Raw genomic sequence first — 18,486 nt, forward strand, 5'->3', positions numbered from 1 at the left:
GCTACTGCGCTGGGGGACTAAGTTAAAAAAAAAAAATGTTTTTTTCTTGCAATTAATTTTTTTGTGTTTGCTGGCAAGTGTCTTGTTACATGAACCCTGCCACTCATGTATCCCCACCTGATCCCCTCGGGGTGGCCGCAGGACCCTCCAGTACCCCACTTGTGATGATGCATTATCAGCAGTTTTGGAGTCTTTGGTATCCTGGGTGGAGGTAGCCTGTCAGGGACGGGGGTCAAGAAGAGCGACCCCCGCCTACCCCTATGTCATCTGATACTTCAGATACGGATTCTGAGCTTGTCATTGCCGGGAAACCTTAAATCTTGAGGTTACACCGGCAGAGGTAGCTGAGACTTGTATTCCTTTTTTGGTACTAGCAAGCCTTCCAAAATGGTGAAGGGTTTCCCTTGCCCAAATGGGGTCTTCCGTAAAAGAGCCCCTGCTATTTCCAAACGCATTGCTAGGCGCTATCATTTTGAGGAATCCCTCATTACAAAGATGGACGTTACCACCAATAGTGGACTCACCGATTTCCAGACTAAATAAAGCCACTGTTCTCTCGTTGGATTGACAGAATGGGTCCCACCTATCTCTAGGGTGGGGGGACGTCTTCACCGGTTTCCGGATCCAGGGCTTTCCAGAATCCCGGATAAAGGGGTTCGCAAGGTCATATGGTCGGGATACAAGATCGAGTTTCGATCACTTCCACCGGTGCGATTCTTCCCTTCCAATATTCGACATCCCGGGTCGCTTAAAAAGCTTTGCGGGGAACAGCTTGATGCAACAAGCAGTGGTAGTTCCCATTCCTTGGAGGAGTTCTAGTCAAACCTGTTCACAATGCCCAGGAAAAAGGGCTAGGTGCGTCCAATTCTGGTCTTGAAAGAGATGGAGTCCATCCATACAGTGGGTGGCCTCCCTGCATCAGGGGGATTTCCTGGCGTCCAGAGACATTTAGGATGCCTATCTTCATATCCCCATCTTCGCAGGACATCAGCGTTTTCTTTGCTTTTCCCAAAGATCATCCCTGGTTCCCACCAGGAGACTGAACTATCTGGGCCTAATTTTGGATACATCCTTGGCAAGAGTGTTTCTCCAGGCGGAGAAACTCCAGAAGATTCAGTCAATGATTCGGATTTTGCTGTCCGTCAACTGGCTGGGATTGATGGTCGCCTCCTAAGAGGCAGTACCATTTGCCCAGTCTCATACCCGAATTCTAGAAAGGAGATTCTCCTCATATGGAATCGGAATCCCGATTCCCTGGACAATCGGATCCGATTGAGCGAGCAGACCAGGGAGGCTCTGGTCTGGTGGCTTCGGTCTCCGATGCTCAGACGGGGGAAGTCATTTCTTCTGATAAATTCCAGGTTACCGATAAAGGTGTTGGAACTGAGAGCGATCAGACTTTGTCTGATTTACTGGACCGAGCAGCTCCAGGGCAGTTCGGATCCTATCGGACTATGCCACGGTCATGACTTGTGTCAATCACCAAGGGGCACCAAGAGTGCCCTGGCGGCCATAGAAGTGGCCAACATTCTTTATTGGTGGAACAGTTGTTCCAGTTCTCTCCGTGATATTTATCACGGGGGTGGACAGGCAGATTATTTCAGCCATCAGATTCTGGATCAAGAGGAATAGTCTCTTCATCCAGAGGTATTTCACCAGCTGTCCCTTCATTGGGGCACCCCGGATATGGATCTGTTGGCAGGTTGTCTCAACAGGGCTCGCGCCCGCGATCCTCTAGCGGATGCAGCAGACGCGCTGAGCGCCCCGTAGGGGGAAGTATCAGCTACTGTATGTCTTCCCCCCCTCTCAAGTTACTGCTGAGATTTCTCCGCAGGATAGAGGTGGAGGGAACTCCAGTTATCCTGGTAATTCCGGGCTGGCCTCGTCAAGCTGGGTACGCCGACTTGGGCAGGCTAGTCGCAGACGCTCCTTGGAGACTTCTTCTCAGGGAGGATCTGCGGTCTCAAGGACCGATCTTCCATCGTGCTTTACAGTCGCTGGTTTTAACGGCCTGGCCATTGAGACCCAGGTACTGAAGGACAGGGGATTGTCAGCTTCAGTTATTCCTACTCTAATTAAAGCAAGGAAAGCGACTTCTAGCAAAGTCTATTATCGCACATGGAAGACTTGTATTGCGTGGTGTGAATCGTTGGGATTTCCCCCACGTACCTATTTGGTGACCCGAATTTTGGCTTTTCTGCAAAAGGGGTTTGAGCAGAAACTATCCTTGAGCACTATCAAGGGTCAGGTTTTCAGCGTTAGCAATCTTCTTTCAGAAGCCGCTGGCTACTCATTCCTTGGTGCGGAATTTCATCCAGGGGGTGCGGCACTTGGCTCCGCCAGTGCGCGCGCCCTTACCGCCCTGGGATCTTAATTGGTTTTGTCGGTTCTGCAGAAACCTCCCTTTTAAAATATCAGGGAAATTCCCTTGCTTACATTATCCCAGAAGGTGGCCTTCTTGGTGGCTATCACTTCTGCACGCAGGGTGTCAGAACTGGCTGCATTATCATGCCATTCCCCATATCTTGTGGTTCATAGGGATAAGGTAGTTCTTCATCCGAAGCCATCCTTTCTTCCTAAGGTGGTTTTAGACTTTCATCTGAATGAAGATATTGTGCTACCTTCCTTGTGTCCTCAGCCCAATCATCCTCGGGAATATGCGTTGCATTCCTTGGATGTGGTTCGGGCAATCAGGGTATACCTGAAGGCTACGGAATCGTTCCGTTAGACGGATTCACTTTTTGTGATCACGGATGGCCCCAGAAAGGGGTTGCCTGTATCTGCCGCGACTATCTCCAAATGGATCAGACAGACGGTGGTACAGGCTTATTCGATTAGGGGTCGGAATCCTCCGTTCCCTGTTAAGGCGCACTCCACTCGAGCGCTCAGTACTTCCTGGGCCTACTGCCATCAGGCGTCAGTGGTCCAGGTGTGCAAGGCGGCTACCTGGTCGTCGGTTCATACCTTTACAAAATTTTATAAAGTTGATGTGATGGCATCGGCGGATGCCTCATTTGGCCGCAAGGTTTTGCAGGCTGCAATTTGAGGAGACCGGTGGTCTACCTCGAGGGTTTTTTTTCCGTTGGAATTTCAGTTGTCTCATCGTGTGATTGATGAGCCTTTAAAACTTCTAGTTGGCACCGGTTGGGCCTTCTAGATTGGATTTTGATTTCCATTTTCCCACCCCTCATTTGTGGCACTGCTTTGGGACGTCCCGAGTTGATATTAATCAAGGAGGACTACGTCTGTCAATGAGTGACAGAGAAAAATGTATTTTTGTAAAATCTTACCGTAAAATCCTTTTCTCTTAAGCTCATTGACAGACGTAGTACCCGCCCCTCTGTTTTTGAGTTGGGTTAAATTCTCTGACATTGCTTTGTGACATAACTGATTTGCTGTAGCAGGAAGTGAGAGGATATACCCTCTGGGACTGCCCCTAGGGTGTGGCCAGAACGTTTTCTTTCCTGTCTAGTCCTACTCCTGTAGAGGGCAGTATAACCCGAGTTGATATTAATCAAGGAGGACTACGTCTGTCAATGAGCTTAAGAGAAAAGGATTTTACGGTAAGATTTTACAAAAATCCATTTTTTGTGGTACCTAAGCGGTTTCAGTACCGTTATCCCTTTGCGTCTGACGAATTCGCGCTGGACTGTGATCCCTAAGGTGGACCACACGGTATCCAGGTTAAACAAAGCCACTCTGATGCCCACAGAGGATTCTCCGGTGTTCTGGGACTCGGCGGATAGGCGGGTGGAATCTCGTACCCGCCACTCCTATATGGTGGCAGGTTCCTTGATGAAACCCATGTTCGCCTCACTAATGGTCTCTGTGGCTGTGGTGGAGTGGTATAAGGTGCTCAGACACACCCTTGTGGCTGATTCAGCCCCTCCTGCTACTCTGGAGATGGTGGACCAAATTATTCAGGCTGTTTTATACCTGTGTGACGCGGCCTTGGATGAGGCCCCTTTTAGTCTCCCTAATATAAAAGTGTTTTTCTCTTACGTCCTCCGACAGTCGCCGCCACTTCATAATCTTCACTAATGGGGTAATTGACCTTTGCTCCGCAGGAGTAGCTAGGCAACAAGATTTGTTAATATCAAAGCTTTTAGCATATCACACCCCTAGGGGGTGGTCCCCTCAGTCAATACCTCCCTGCTTCCTGCATTCTCAACTCAGTTTCTAATGCCTAGCTTAGGAGTAGCTGGCTGATCCGGTGCTGGGGCTCTTGGTCTCAGCCTTCTATCCTCTTTTTGATTTTATTTTGAGTATTTTTCTCTTTCTTTTACTAGCTGTTCTTTTTCTCAGCATTAGTTTAGTTCTTCGGATGAAGATGATCATGCGGAGCTGGGTCTCGGACTGGCCACCCTTGATCTCAGGGCCAGGGGTTCCCCAGCCTGCCATCGAGCGTTCAGTCAGGTTTCCCTGGCATATTGAACGACCCATCCCTGTTCGCTGCAGGGATGCTGCCTGTGAGGTGGCTACCTCACCGGACGCATTTTGCGGTTTCGCACCGCAGTTCCACTGCGTCCTGGCTGCGACTCTCCCTGTCCTCAGTACAGCGGTTTGGTCGCTGGAGAAGGCTCCCCACGCCATCCGGACTGGTAAGTGCATTTCTATGTGGGGACCTGTCTGTTTTGGGTGTCAGTCTGTGACTGTGTGACCCTGCATGTCTGTATATGTGCTGAGCTCCCTGTCAGATTCCTGTGTGGAATAGCTGCCTTTCTGTGGGCTGCGGGGGGGGGGGGGGGGGCTCTCCCGCTCTGCTATGTGTACGGTGTGGGCAGACTGGGCTTAGACATGCTGTGCGGCGGCCGCTATTGCGGTCCGCCATTTTTTTGCGGCAGAATTGTGGTGACCGGCCCTGTATGGTAGGGGGCGGTGTTTTGGCGCCAAACGCGCCATTTTGGCGGCGATCGATCGTACAGCCACATGTCGGCGCCATTTTCTCATTGCCCAAAAATGCCTCAGCCGAGCGGCCATGTTTGTGTAGCCTGCATAGGCTTTATGGGGCGGTCAGTCATTACATCACTTCCTTTTGCTCTGGGACAGCGATCGGTGGCAGCAGCCTGTGTGGTCTCTCCAGGTTTTTACCTTTCCTTATCCTGTATTTCCCTGCTCAGTGTTCTTATCCCTGTGGGGGTCGGTACATACTGTAGTGTGCGGTGGGCTAAGCTCGCCGCGGTCTTAAAGAGGCAGTACTCCTTTTTCCTATTATTGCTGGGGCATGGATTCTCAGGATTGCAAGTTTCCTCCCACCTTGGTGGGGGGCCAAGGGGCTGCTGCATCCCCCGAGGGGGCTGATCTGGCTGCTATTGTGGCAAACTTGGCTTCTCAGGTGCAGATGCTAATGGCTGATCGATCCGCAAAACGGCCCAGATTGTCTATTTCCTCTGATTCAGAGGGCGATGGGGCTGCTATGGCTGGAGTGCCCTTCTCAGGGTCTCGTTCATCTCTGGACCTTGGGGGGTCTGAGGGTGAGGCTGAGGTGGAAGGGGTTGACAATTCTCCCCCTGGCTCGTCTGAAGAGCTTGCACTCATGGATGAGTTGATTACTTCTATCAAGGAAACACTGCATCTGCAGGATGAACCGTGTCCTCCTGCTTTGATGTCCTCTTATGGGACGCAAAGGAAACGCAAAGCAGCGCAGGCTTTTCCCTACCCTGCGGAATTTCAGCGCGCTGTTGATGAGCAATGGCGCAATTTAAAGAAGCCTTTTACTGTGCCCAGTAAGTTCAAGCTGCGTTATCCATTTACACCCACCACTGATGAGCGTTGGTGTGTGCCGCCTTAGGTGGATCACGCGATGGCGGTTTTGAATAAATCTACTGCGATCCCTGCTGAGGATACCCCGGTGTTCCGGGACCCTACGGACAGGAGATTGGAGTCTCTGGCCCGTCATTCTTATACGGTTGCTGGTTCTATGCTGAAGCCTAGATTTGCTTCCATTATGGCAGCCCAAGCTATTGCGGATTGGACGCAGGTGCTCAGGCGCACCCTGGTGGCTGACTCTGCTCCGCCGACAACATTGGCTATGGTGGAACAAATTCATCAGGGTGTCATGTATTTGTGCGAAGCGGACTTGGATTTAGTCCTTGGCTGCGCGCCTCTCGAGTGTGGCGGTATTGAACCGTCGCCTGATATGGCTGAAATGTTGGTCGGTTGACCAATCATCTCGCAAGACTTTGGCTAATTTGCCCTACGCGGGATCTCGCCTTTTTGACGAGTCTTTGGATACTCTGATAAAGGGAATTTCCGGGGGTAAGAGCACTCTCTTACCCCAAACTCACAAGAATAAGTTTGTTCGCGGTAAGAAGAATACCTCGTTTAGGCCCTCTCAGGGGTCCTTTCGTGCCTTTCGGTCGCAATATAAGGGCAAGCCCTTCAAGGGCCAAGGCTCCCAGAAGAAGCCGTGGACAGGTAAGCAGAAGTCCGGCCAGTCCGGATCCGCTGCCCATGACAATTCGGCCTGAAGGGGCGCCCTCACCCGATTCTGGGGTGGGGGGACGTTTGCTCGGTATTCTTATACCCTGGCTGGCCCGCATTCGGGACAGGTGGGTTCAGGAAATTGTTCGATCTGGATACAAGATCGAGTTTCTCTCTCGGCCGGCGAGCAGATTTTTTCCCTCAAATCTTCAGCTGTCCCTGGAGCGCTTGCAGGATCTGCACCTGGCGGTGCGGGACCTGCGGGCCCAGGGAGTGGTGGTTCCGGTGCCTCATCGGGACAGATTTCGGGGGTTCTATTCCAATCTGTTCACTGTGCCCAGAAAGGAGGGCAAGGTACGTCCGATTTTGGACTTGAAAGCTCTGAACCGCTTTGTGCGGATTCGCAAGTTCCGCATGGAATCCCTGCGATCGGTGGTGGCTGCCCTGGTTCCGGGGGAATTCATGGCCTCCATCGACTTGAAGGATGCGTACCTTCACATCCCCATTTTCGAGGGTCACCAGAGGTACCTTCGATTCGCCATTGCGGAGGATCATTACCAATTCGTGGCATTACCCTTCGGTCTCGCTTCGGCTCCGCGGGTTTTCACCAAGGTGCTTGCGCCGGTCCTGGCTTTACTGAGAGCCCAGGGCATCTCTGTCTTGGGGTATCTGGACGATATCTTGATTCGGTCTGCGACCAGTCAGGGCCTGGTGAACGACCTGTCCATCACGATGCAGACTCTGCAGGAGTTCGGTTGGACGATAAATTTTCCGAAGTCAACGCTGTGTCCGTCGGTTCGTCTTCCCTACCTGGGGATGATCCTGGACTCTGTCCAAGCGAAGGTTTTCCTGCCGGAAGACAAGCTCCGGACACTTCAGGACGAAGTCAGGTCCCTCAGGGACAATCAGTGCTCGTCCCTTCGGACGGGTATGAGGTGTCTGGGGTTGATGGTCTCGGCTTTCGAGGCGATTCCCTTCGCCCAGGTTCACACACGGGATCTTCAGGCGGAGATCCTGGCCAAGTGGGACGGGCGTCCGCAATCTCTGGATCTGCGGATTTCGTTGAGCCGCCTCACCCGAAGGGGTCTTTTGTGGTGGCTCCAGTCCCCGGCGGTGTCGGGGGGCAAGTCCTTTCGTCCTTTGTCGTGGACGGTGGTCACCACGGATGCCAGCCTGTCGGGCTGGGGTGGTGTTCTGGGCGTTCTGTCCGCCCAGGGAACTTGGTCGGAGGAGGAATCCAACCTTCCAATCAACATTCTGGAATTGCGAGCGATAAATCTCTGCCTTCTGCGTTGGACGGACAGGCTTCAGGGCCGTCCGGTTCGGGTGCAGACTGACAATGCCACAGCGGTGGCCTACATCAACCACCAAGGGGGCACCAGGAGTGCCCGAGCGGCTCGGGAAGTAGCCGACATTCTGTCTTGGGCCGAGACGCACGTCCCGGCGATATCTGCAGTTCACATTCCGGGTGTGGAAAACTGGCAGGCGGATTATCTGAGTCGCCAGACCCTGGACCAGGGGGAATGGTCCCTTCACCCGGATGTCTTTCAGGTGTTGTGCGCGAAGTGGGGCTCCCCAGATGTGGACCTGTTTGCGTCTCGTCTAAACAACAAGGTGAGAAGGTTTGTGGCAAGGATGCGCGATCCTCGGGCAGACGCCTCAGACGCGTTAGTGGCGCCCTGGCATCAGTATCGTCTGATGTATGCCTTTTCACCGATTCAGCTGCTGTCCAGGCTCCTTCACAGGTTGGCCTCGGAACCGCGCACGGTGATTCTGGTGGCGCCAGACTGGCCTCGCCGGTCTTGGTACGCAGACCTCGTGAATCTGGCGGTCGACGCTCCGTGGCGTCTGCCTCTTCAAGAAGATCTTCTGTCTCAAGGACCGATATTCCATCCTGCTTTACAGTTACTGGCTTTAACGGCTTGGCTGTTGAAAGCCAGGTCCTGAAGGATAGGGGTCTTTGCCCTGCGGTCATTCCCACTTTGATCAAGGCTAGAAAAGCCTCTTCGGGGAAGATTTACTACCGTACTTGGAAGGCATATTTTGCCTGGTGTGAGTCCAGGGGGTATTCCCCTCGCTCATACTCTGTATCAAGAGTGGTGGCTTTCCTTCAAACGGGCGTGGACCAGCGTTTGGCGTTTGCCACGATTAAGGGTCAGATTTCTGCGCTGGCCGTTCTCTTTCAACGCCCTGTGGCGTCTAATTCTTTGGTTAGCACCTTTGTTCAAGGGGTGCGACACTTGGCCCCTCCTCGGAGGGACCCTTTACCTCCATGGGACTTGAACCTTGTTCTGTCCGTGTTGCAACATGCTCCCTTTGAAAAGATCAGGGAGATCTCGTTGTCTCTGTTGTCCAAGAAGGTTGCTTTTTTGGTGGCGATCACTTCGGCTCGCAGGGTGTCGGAGCTGGCAGCCCTGTCCTGCAGCTCTCCCTACTTGGTGATTCACTTGGATAAGGTGGTCTTGCCACCTAACCCTTCTTTTCTTCTGAAGAGGATCTCGGAAATTTCACTTCAATGAGGACATTGTCTTGCCTTCGCTTTGCGCGAAGCCTAAGCATCCAAAGGAGGTGGCTTTGCATTCCTTGGATGTTGTTCGGGCGATCAGGGTTTACCTGTCATCGACTAAATCCTTTCGCAAGTCGGATTCTCTATTTGTCCTTCCAGAGGGTCCTCGGAAGGGCATGGCGGCGTCGGCTGCGACCATCGCCAAATGGATCAGACAGACGATTGTGCAAGCCTATGCTTTGAAGGGAAAGGTTCCTCCTTTGACTGTGAAGGCGCACTCTACCAGATCTCGGAGTACGTCTTGGGCCTATCGTCATCAGGCTTCTGTGGTCCAGGTGTGTAAGGCGGCGACTTGGTCGTCCGTTCACACCTTCTCAAAATTTTACAAGGTGGATGTTCAGGCATCGGCAGATGCTTCCTTTGGCCGTAAAGTTCTTAGTGCGGCAGTGCCTTAGGGTCCCTTGTTTGGGTCCTTGGCTGTTGGGGTGTTTTTTCCCCTTAGGTTTCTTGTTCTTCCTGGGATGTTGCTCCTGTTGAGCACGTTTTTTCCTGTTGCCCAGTTGGTTCTCTTACTTTGGTAAGGTTCCTTTCTCTGATGTGGGTACTGCGTTGCTTTAGGCGCGGCTGCGTTTTTTTCCCACCCCTCATGTCTACACTGCTCTGGGATGTCCCCATTAGTGAAGATTATGAAGTGGCGGCGACTGTCGGAGGACGTAAGAGAAAACGGAATTTTTTTAAAATCTTACCGTAAAATTCCTTTCTCTGAGTCCTCCGACAGTCGCCGCCCCCGCCCCTCTTTTGGGGTTTGTTTATGCACTCTACTGCTATGCTACTGAAACTGAGTTGAGAATGCAGGAAGCAGGGAGGTATTGACTGAGGGGACCACCCCCTAGGGGTGTGATATGCTAAAAGCTTTGATATTAACAAATCTTGTTAGCTAACTATTCCTGCGCAGCAAAGGTCAATTACCCCATTAGTGAAGATTATGAAGTGCCGGCGACTGTCGGAGGACTCAGAGAAAGGAATTTTACGGTAAGATTTTACAAAAATTCCGTTTTTTCTCTTCTGTCCTCCGACAGTCGCCGCCTCCTCTAAGTCATCACTATTGGGTATTGACTTCCGCTCCGCAGGAGTAGCTAGGCATAAGACTTAGTCAAAAAGAACAAATGCATTTGCATATACACACCCATGGGGGCTGTCCCACTAGGTCTATAACCCCCTGCAGTGACCACTCCCAACTCAGTTTCTTTCTGCCTAGCGTCAGGAGTAGTTAGGCTTCCCTGTGCTGGGGCTACAGTCTCAGCCTATTTAATCTTTTTTATTTGATTTTCTTTTGAAAATGTCCTTACTCTACTAGCTGTTTTATTTTGTCAGCTTTAGTTTTAGTCGACTCTTCGGAAGAAGATGGATTCATGCGGTGCTGGGATTCGGACTGACCGCCCTGGTTCTCCAGGGCAGAGGGTCAGATGGACCCCCAGCCCGCCATTGAGCGTTCAGCCATGGTTCGTCCTGGCATTATGAATGACCCATCCCTGCTCGCAGCAGGGATGCAGCTGTGAGGTGGCTACCTCACTGGACACATCTGCGATACTGCAGTGTAATGTCCCTGGCTAACGGCATTCCCTGTCAGATGAGGACAGCGGCTTTCCGTTCTGAGAGGCTCCCCATGCCATCTGGTAAGGGTAAGTACTTCTGTGTGGGGCCTCTGTCTGGGGTGGCAGTCCTGTGTTGCTGTGTGTCCCCATGTCTGTGCCTGTGTGACTCCCTGATGCGGTCCCTGCGGGGATCGCTTGTACATGCGGTGCTGTGTGTTTTTGGGGGTCCCCTTCCCTGTGTCACTTAGGTGCTTGTGGGGGTGTAGACTGTGTGTGGGGCGGCTGCAGCGGGGTAAAACCGCGCGGTTCGCCATTTTAGGTATGGGTAAGCATGTTTGGCTTCACTATGTGCAATACTACATGCTGTTTTGGCGCCATCCGAAGCCATTTTGCGGTGGCAGAACGATCGTTCCGACCGCATGTTCGGCGGCCATTTTTCCGGAGCCTTCCATTCATTCCTATGGGGCAGCCATTTTCCCTGAGTCATGCAGCTTATAGTTCAGCCTACTCTGAAAGCACTTCCTTTTCCTCTGAAGCAGCGACATCGGTGGTAACACTCTGTGGGCTCTGCAGGCTATCTCTCTCATTACCTTCTGTATTGTCATTTCTGGCTCAGTTTTTTCTTCTCCTGTTTGGGGGTCTTTGTCACTGTATCTGTAGCGGTGGGCTGTGCACTCCGCAGCGGTTTTAAAGGGGCAGTACAACATTTATTTCACTGTTGTTTCATCTTGGGCAATGGATTCTCAGGACAGCAAATTCCCCCCAGCTCTGGTGGGGGACCCCAGTTCTCCTGTGGCCCCGCTGAGACCTGATTTGGCGGCTGTAGTGGCGACCTTGGTGTCCAATATGGAAATGCTGATGGCTGAACGTGCTGCTAAGAAGAGGCCCAGATTGTCTCTTCTGATTCAGATGGTGATATGGCTGCTGCGGCAAGCGTGCCCTTTTCAGGGTCTCGCTCATCCTTAGACCCGCTGGGGTCTAAGGTGGAGGGGGTTGATACTTCCTCCCCGGGGTCGCCCGAAGAGCATGCGACCATGGATGAATTGATAGTTTCTGTTAAGGAAACACTACATTTGGAGGATGAGCCCAATCCTCCGGGTATTGTGTCCTCATTTGGGACACACAGGACCCGCAAGTCGGCTCAAGTTTTTCCCTGTCCTGCTGAGTTTCATTACACTGTTAATGAAATGTGGCGCACTTTAAAACTTCCATTCCTGGTACCTAGTCGGTTCAAATTGCTTTATCCCTTTGCTCCGGCTACGGAATCGCGATGGTGTGTGCCTCCACAGGTGGATCACACTGTGGCTGTGCTGAACAAGGCTACCTTGGTTCCTTCTGAGAATACCCCGGTTTTTCGGGATCCCACGGACCGGCAGTTGGAGTCTCTAGCCCTCCGTTCCTATACGGTGGCGGGCTCGTTGCTCAGACCCATTTTCGATGCCGTTTTGGTGGCTCAGGCGGTGGCTGATTGGACTAAGGTGCTTAGGAGCAACTTCGTGTCTGATGCTGTTCCGCCTGCCCGGCTGGATATGGTGGATCAAATTCACCAAGGAATCATGTATTTGTGTGGTGCGGCCTTAAATGAGGCCCCTTTAGTAGCACGCCTGTCTAGTGTCTTGGTTCTTAACCGGCAACTGATCTGGCTGAAGAGCTGGTCGGCTGACCAGTCCTAGCGGAAAACAGCTGATTTTCCCTATGCTGGTTCTCGCCTTTTTGGCGAGGCGTTGGATACCCTGGTGAAAGGCGTCACAGGGGGCAAGAGCACTTTGCTGCCCCAGAACCCGAAGTCCTTTCGTGGCAAGCGGGGTTCTGCGCCTCGATCCACTCGGGTCCTTTCGTGCCTTTCGGAACCAATCCAAGGGCAAACCCTTCAAGGGCCAGGGTAGTCAGAAGAAGCCCTGGGCGGGCAAGCAGAAGTCAGGCAATGCCGGCTCGGCGGGTCAATCCGCCTCTGCCTGAAGGGGCGCCCTCACCCGTTTCAGGGGTGGGGGGACGTTTGCGCAGTTTCCTCCAACCTTGGCTGCTCCGGATTTCGGACAGGTGGGTTCAGGAAATCATACGATCAGGGTGCAAGATCGAATTCCTTTCCCGGCCGGCGGACAGATTTTCCCCCTTGAATCTTCATTTGCCTCCTGGGCGTCTGCAGGACCTGCATCAAGCGGTGCAGGACTTCCTCGCTCAGAGGGTGATTCTCGGTGCCTCATCGGGACAGGTTTCAGGGTTTTTATTCAAATCTGTTCACTGTGCCCAGGAAGGAGGGCAAAGTACGTCCTATTCTGGACCTGAAAGCACTGAACCGCTTTGTGCGCGTTCGCAAGTTCCGTATGGAGTCTCTCCGCTTGGTGGTGGCCTCCCTGAGTCCAGGGGAATTCCTGGCCTCGATGGATCTGAAGGATGCGTACCTGCACATCCCCATTTTCGAGGGTCATCAGCAGTACCTTCGGTTTGCTATCGCGGAGGACCACTATCGGTTTGTGGCGTTACCTTTCGGTCTCGCTTCGGCTCCAAGGGTCTTTACCAGGGTGCTGGCGCCGGTTCTGGGCCTGTTAAGGGCACAGGGCATTGCGGTCTTGGGGTACCTGGACGATCTCCTTCTGAGATTGAGTGTCAGCCAGGACCTACTGCTGGACCTACGATCTGTCCACCATGGTGCAGACGCTACAGGAGTTCGGATGGACCATCAACGTTCAGAAATCGACGTTGTCTCCATCGGTTCGTCTTCCCTATCTGGGAATGATTCTGGACTCTGCTCAGGCAAAGGTGTTCTTGCCGGAGGACAAGCTCCGGACTTTACGGGACGAGATCAGGTCCCTCAGGGACAATCCGTCCTCGTCACTCAGGACCTGTATGCGGTGCCTGGGGTTGATGGTTTCGGCCTTCGAGGCGATTCCCTTTGCTCAGTTTCACACGCGGGCTCTCCAGACGGAGATGCTGGCCAGGTGGGACCGACTGCCTCAGTCCCTGGATCTGAGCGTCTGATTGAGTCGGTGGACCAGATTGGCTCTTCTGTGGTGGCTCCAGTCCCCGTTCGTTGTTGTGGACGGTGATTACCACGGATGCCAGCCTGTCGGGCTGGGGTGGAGTCCTGGGATACCTGTCTGCCCAGGGCACTTGGTCGGAGGAGGAATCCTCGTTCCCTATAAATGCGCTGGAATTGCGAGCGATTAAACTCTGCCTCTTCCAGTGGTCGGACCGACTTTGGGGCCGTCCTGTTCGGGTACAGACGGACAATGCTAGCGCGGTGGCTTACATCAACCACCAAGGGGGCACCAGGAGGTGACCGACATTCTGTCTTGGGCCGAGACTCATGTCCCGGCAATCTCAGCAGTTCACATTCCGGGTGTGGAGAATTGGCAGGTCTACTATCTGAGCCGCCAGACCCTGGACCAGGGGGAATGATCCCTGCACCCGGAGGTCTTCCAAATGCTGTGTGCGAAGTGGGGATCCCCGGACGTGGATCTGTTCGCATCTCGGCTAAACCAAAAGGTGGAAAGGTTCGTGGCAAGAACATGCGATCCTCTGGCGGACGCCTCGGATGCGTTGGTGGCCCCTTGGCATCAGTATCGTCTGATGTATGCCTTTCCTCTGATTCAGTTGCTATCCAGGTTCCTCCGCAGGTTAGTCTCAGAACCTCACCTGGTGATTCTGGTGGCGCCGGACCGGCCACGCCGGTCCTGGTACGCCAACGTTGTTCACCTCGCATTGGCGCCTCCATGGCGGCTGCCTATGCGGGAAGATCTACTGTCTCAGGGTCCGATCTTCCATCCTGCTTTACAGTCGCTGGCTTTGACGGCCTGGCTGTTGAGACCCAGGTCCTAACGGACAGGGTCTCTCCCCTGAGGTCATCCCTACCCTTGTCAAGGCTAGGAAAACCTATTCTGGTAAGATCTATTACTGTACCTGGAAGGCTTATTTCGCCTGGTGTGAGTCCAGGGGGTTCTCCCCTCGCTCGTACTCTGTCGAGAGTGTTGGCTTTCCTCCAGTCTGGGGTGGACCAGTGCCTGGCGCTGGCCACGATAACGGGCCAGGTGTCTGCACTGGCTATTCTTTTCCAACGCCCTGTGGCGTCTCATTCTCTGGTTCGCACCTTCATTCAAGGTGTGTGACATTTGGCTCCTCCCAGGAAGAAGCCCTTACCTCCATGGGACTTGAACCTGGTTCTGTCCGTGTTACAGCGTGCTCCCTTTGAACACATCCGGGAGATTTCGTTGCCTCTGCTGTCTGAGAAGGTTGCCTTTTTGGTGGCGATCACTTCGGCTCGCAGGGTGTCAGAACTGGCAGCATTAGCTTGCCGTTCTCCGTACTTTGTGATTCACAAGGATAAGGTGGTCTTGCGTCCGCATCCCTCCTTTCTTCCTAAGGTGGTCTCTGAGTTCCACATTAATGAGGACATTGTCTTGCCTTCGCTTTGTACGAAGCTTAAGCATCCTAAGGAGGTTGCTCTGCATTCCTTGAATGTTGTCAGGGCGATCAGGGCTTACCTGTCTACGGAATCCTTTCGGAAGACGGATTTCCTCTTTGTCCTTCCTGAGGGATGGATCAGACAGACCATTGAACAGGCTTATGCTTTGAAGGAACGGGTTCCACCCTTCCCTGTTAAGGCGCACTCTACCAGATCTTTGAGTGCGTCCTGGGCCTATTGGCATCGGGCCTCGGTGGCCCAGGTGTGCAAGGCTGCGACTTGGTCGTAGGTGCACACTTTTTCCAAATTCTACAAGGTAGATGTTCTGGCATCAGCTGCTGCCTCCTTTGGCCGCAAGGTGCGGCAGTGCCATGAAGGACCCTGTTTTTTTTATGGGTCCCTGGCTGTTGGTGTTTGCTTTCCTTGGCTGTTGCTCCTGTTGAGCATTGTTTTCTGTTGCCAAGAAGGTTCTCTTACTGTGCGTGTAAGGTTCCTTTCCCTGATGTGGGTACTGCGTTGCCTTTTCTATGGTGGCGTCTCCCACCCCTCATGTATTCACTGCTTTGGGACATCCCAATAGTGATGACTTAGAGGAGGCGGCGACTGTCGGAGGACGTAAGAGAAAACTGAATTTTTGTAAAATCTTACCTGTAAAATTCCTTTCTCTGTGTCCTCCGACAGTCGCAGCCCCCGCCCCTCTTTTGGGGTTGTTGTCTTAATTCCTACTGCTATGCTACCAAACTGAGTTGGGAGTGGTCACTGCAGGGGGGTATTGACCTAGTGGGACAGCCCCCATGGGTGTGTATATGCAAATGCCTTTGTTCTTTTTTTACTAAATCTTATGCCTAGCTACTCCTGCGGAGCGGAAGTCAATACCCAATAGTGATGACTTAGAGGAGGCAGCGACTGTCGGAGGACTCAGATAAGGAATTTTACGGGTAAGATTTTACAAAAATTCCGTTATTTCGGAGCAGAGGGTATATAGTGCTATGATTAATCCCTGTTTTAATGTGATATGTGGCCTACCTAACCAAAAAACTAGCATAAAAAAGGTATTCTGCTCAGAGGTCAAAACAAAAGGAAGGTTAGATGGTCGGCGATTTATGGAATGGGGACACGGTGTCGAGTGTAAATCATAGCAGTTTATTAATAAGATATGGTGTGACTGTTCACTACCGTGCAGTATACAAAAATTATTGGGTTACATCAGTATAAACAGAACCAGTATTACAAGAATCAAGACAAACAACATAAAACAAATAACAGGGTACCGGCCGGTGCACTATATAGTAATCAACATCAGGGATGAAAAAAATGTCTGTAAATGACAGTATGTTGTACATTGGGGGGTTCCCCATGTGGGTGGCTGTCCCGTGATGTGTTCCTGTGGTGGTTTCGGGCTCTTCCAAGGTGACTGTAGGGGTTAACAATCCAGTGGTTTAGGAAATAGGTTTTCCTATTTATATTTTTTATATTTTTAATGTAAACAGTCACTTTGAAGTGGTGGTTTGTGTAGCAGGATCCAGGTGGGTTTTCTCCTTATTGTGTGCGATAGGGTTGCTGTTGCAGGGATGGCTCCTCGGGAAGTGTGGAGGTGATCGCGTGTAAGTATCTGGGAATGTATGGGGACTCAGGCAGAGTTAGGGGTAGACCTGTAACTCTGACAGCTGCAGTGCCGTTTCTTCACAAATACCATGTGACAAAAAAAAAATCAACACACACCATTTTATTCTATAGGGTCTCTGCTAAAAAAAAAAAATGTCATTTTAAAGTCATTTTCTAGCAAAAAAAGTATATTTTTACATGTAGGAGCGAATTGACAGAATAGGCTTGGGACGGAGGTGGTTAATATGCTCTTGGTTGTGTTTTACCATAAAAATGAAGTGTCCAGTCCTCCTTTAGGTGGGATTATAACCCAACAGTCTCTGAATTCATGTGTCCCTTAAGCCCCGTACACACGCGTCGAAAATTGGCAGGGAATTTTCGTCCCAACGTCCGATCTGCCGATTTTCGGCTTGTTAGTATGATGCTTCCGACAACCGACTCCGACTTTTCGGCTGAAAAAAATCTGGTGTGCAGACTATAAAATTTTTGTTGGCCGTCAAAACACGGTCGATTTTCATGCAGTCAGTACTGATTTCGACAGGGAAAATCTTATGAGCAAGACTGGGCATGCTCAGAGAAGAAAGAACACAAAGAAATCAAACCAACACATGACATCACTTCTGAAGTAGATTTTTGTTGGGTGAGAAAATTTGTGTGCAGTCTAGGCACATTCCAACCAACAAAACACAACTCTGGACAAAAGGCAGACGATCGGTCGGCCGATAATCGTTGCGTGTGTACGGGGCTTTAGTTGACTCCATTAATTTTTCAAGAGATTTTGTTGACGGGAATGTTTTATGGGGAATAAAAAAAGAAAACTTTCTTTTTATATGGCTTAACTTTTTACCTGTTCAAGACCATGCCTTTTGTGGAACCCTTTCAAAAGAATTTTAAAATTCATGTATTTGTTTCCATAATGAGTTAATTCACCCTTGTCCTATTTTTTTTTGTTTTTTTATACAGAGTCATGTCCCAGGGCATAGTGGCCACTTGGGAAATGAAATAGCTGACCAGCTGTCAAGGAATGGAGCAAGAAAATAAAGTCTTACAATATGCAAAGTAGTTTAGGGATTCCAAGAGTTATTACAAAATAAAATCCCCTGTTCTATAAACTCAGTTACATGTTTTTGGTTTTGAAAAATTTGCCCTCTCCATTTCAAATGTACTAAAAATTGTATTGATTAAAAAAAAAGTATATGTAATGGATGGTTATACACTGTGTTTAAATGCTGTCAATTCACTTCTTTGAATGTGTAATTTTCAAATATTTAGTGTTCTGCATTAAAGTTCGATATAGAAAGTTGTAAATGAGTTTGTTTTTTTTTTTTTGTTTTTTTTTACAGTGGAGTTTAGGGCATTAAAGAAAAAAAAACACACATTTTGTAAAGTGGCATGTTCACATAACTACTAAAACTTCGGTCTGGTATAAATTCACCTGCTTAATACTTAGTCTCCAGCTGTATAGATGAGCTTGGACATTCTCCTAACGCCTGCTCATTTGTACTACAATTAACCGTGTTGATTCATTCCCCAAAGCTCATAGAAGCTGTGGGATGGGGAAGGACATTCCACAGCTCATTGGTGGTATAAAAATGGTTTCCGCCCAGCCTATGGCAAGATGACGTCGGTGGAAACCTCTCGTCAATGCGGGTCCACGACAATAAAGGAAAGGATTGGGACTTTAAATGAGCTGGAATACAGAACGCTGGGAAAGATGAGCAATGGAAACATTTCATTGCTATACACCAGCAATTAACAACGTACAAGATATGAAATGTCAAAAACACCTGGATCAGTCCGATATATGTGCAGGTACACAAATTATACTTGTATATCAAGAGTATAGGGACTAATGGCACTCTGTATATGCCACACAGTCCATAATTATTCCATTGTTGCAATATTATAGATAATCTGCAGGGTACACCATGGCAGTGAATGCTGAATCATCAACC

General features: G+C 50.9%; 1 protein-coding gene across 1 annotated transcript in view; it reads left to right on the forward strand.

Moving 5' to 3' along the window:
• LOC309548909 (ribonuclease H1-like) overlaps window positions 1–17,602 on the forward strand; it is a gene marked incomplete at its 5' end in the record, with an annotated part of 80,088 nt that extends 62,486 nt beyond the window's left edge. Inside the window, one exon of the mRNA XM_082248834.1 lies at window positions 17,495–17,602. Within this exon, the coding sequence (XP_082104960.1) occupies window positions 17,495–17,572 (78 nt within the window). The 3' untranslated portion in view covers window positions 17,573–17,602. The remainder of the gene's footprint in view (window positions 1–17,494) is intronic.
• Between the last annotated feature and the right edge of the window lie 884 nt (window positions 17,603–18,486).

The sequence above is a fragment of the Pelophylax lessonae genome, assembly GCF_965119305.1.
Source record: "Pelophylax lessonae genome assembly, chromosome: 3".
Lineage (NCBI taxonomy): Eukaryota > Metazoa > Chordata > Amphibia > Anura > Ranidae > Pelophylax > Pelophylax lessonae.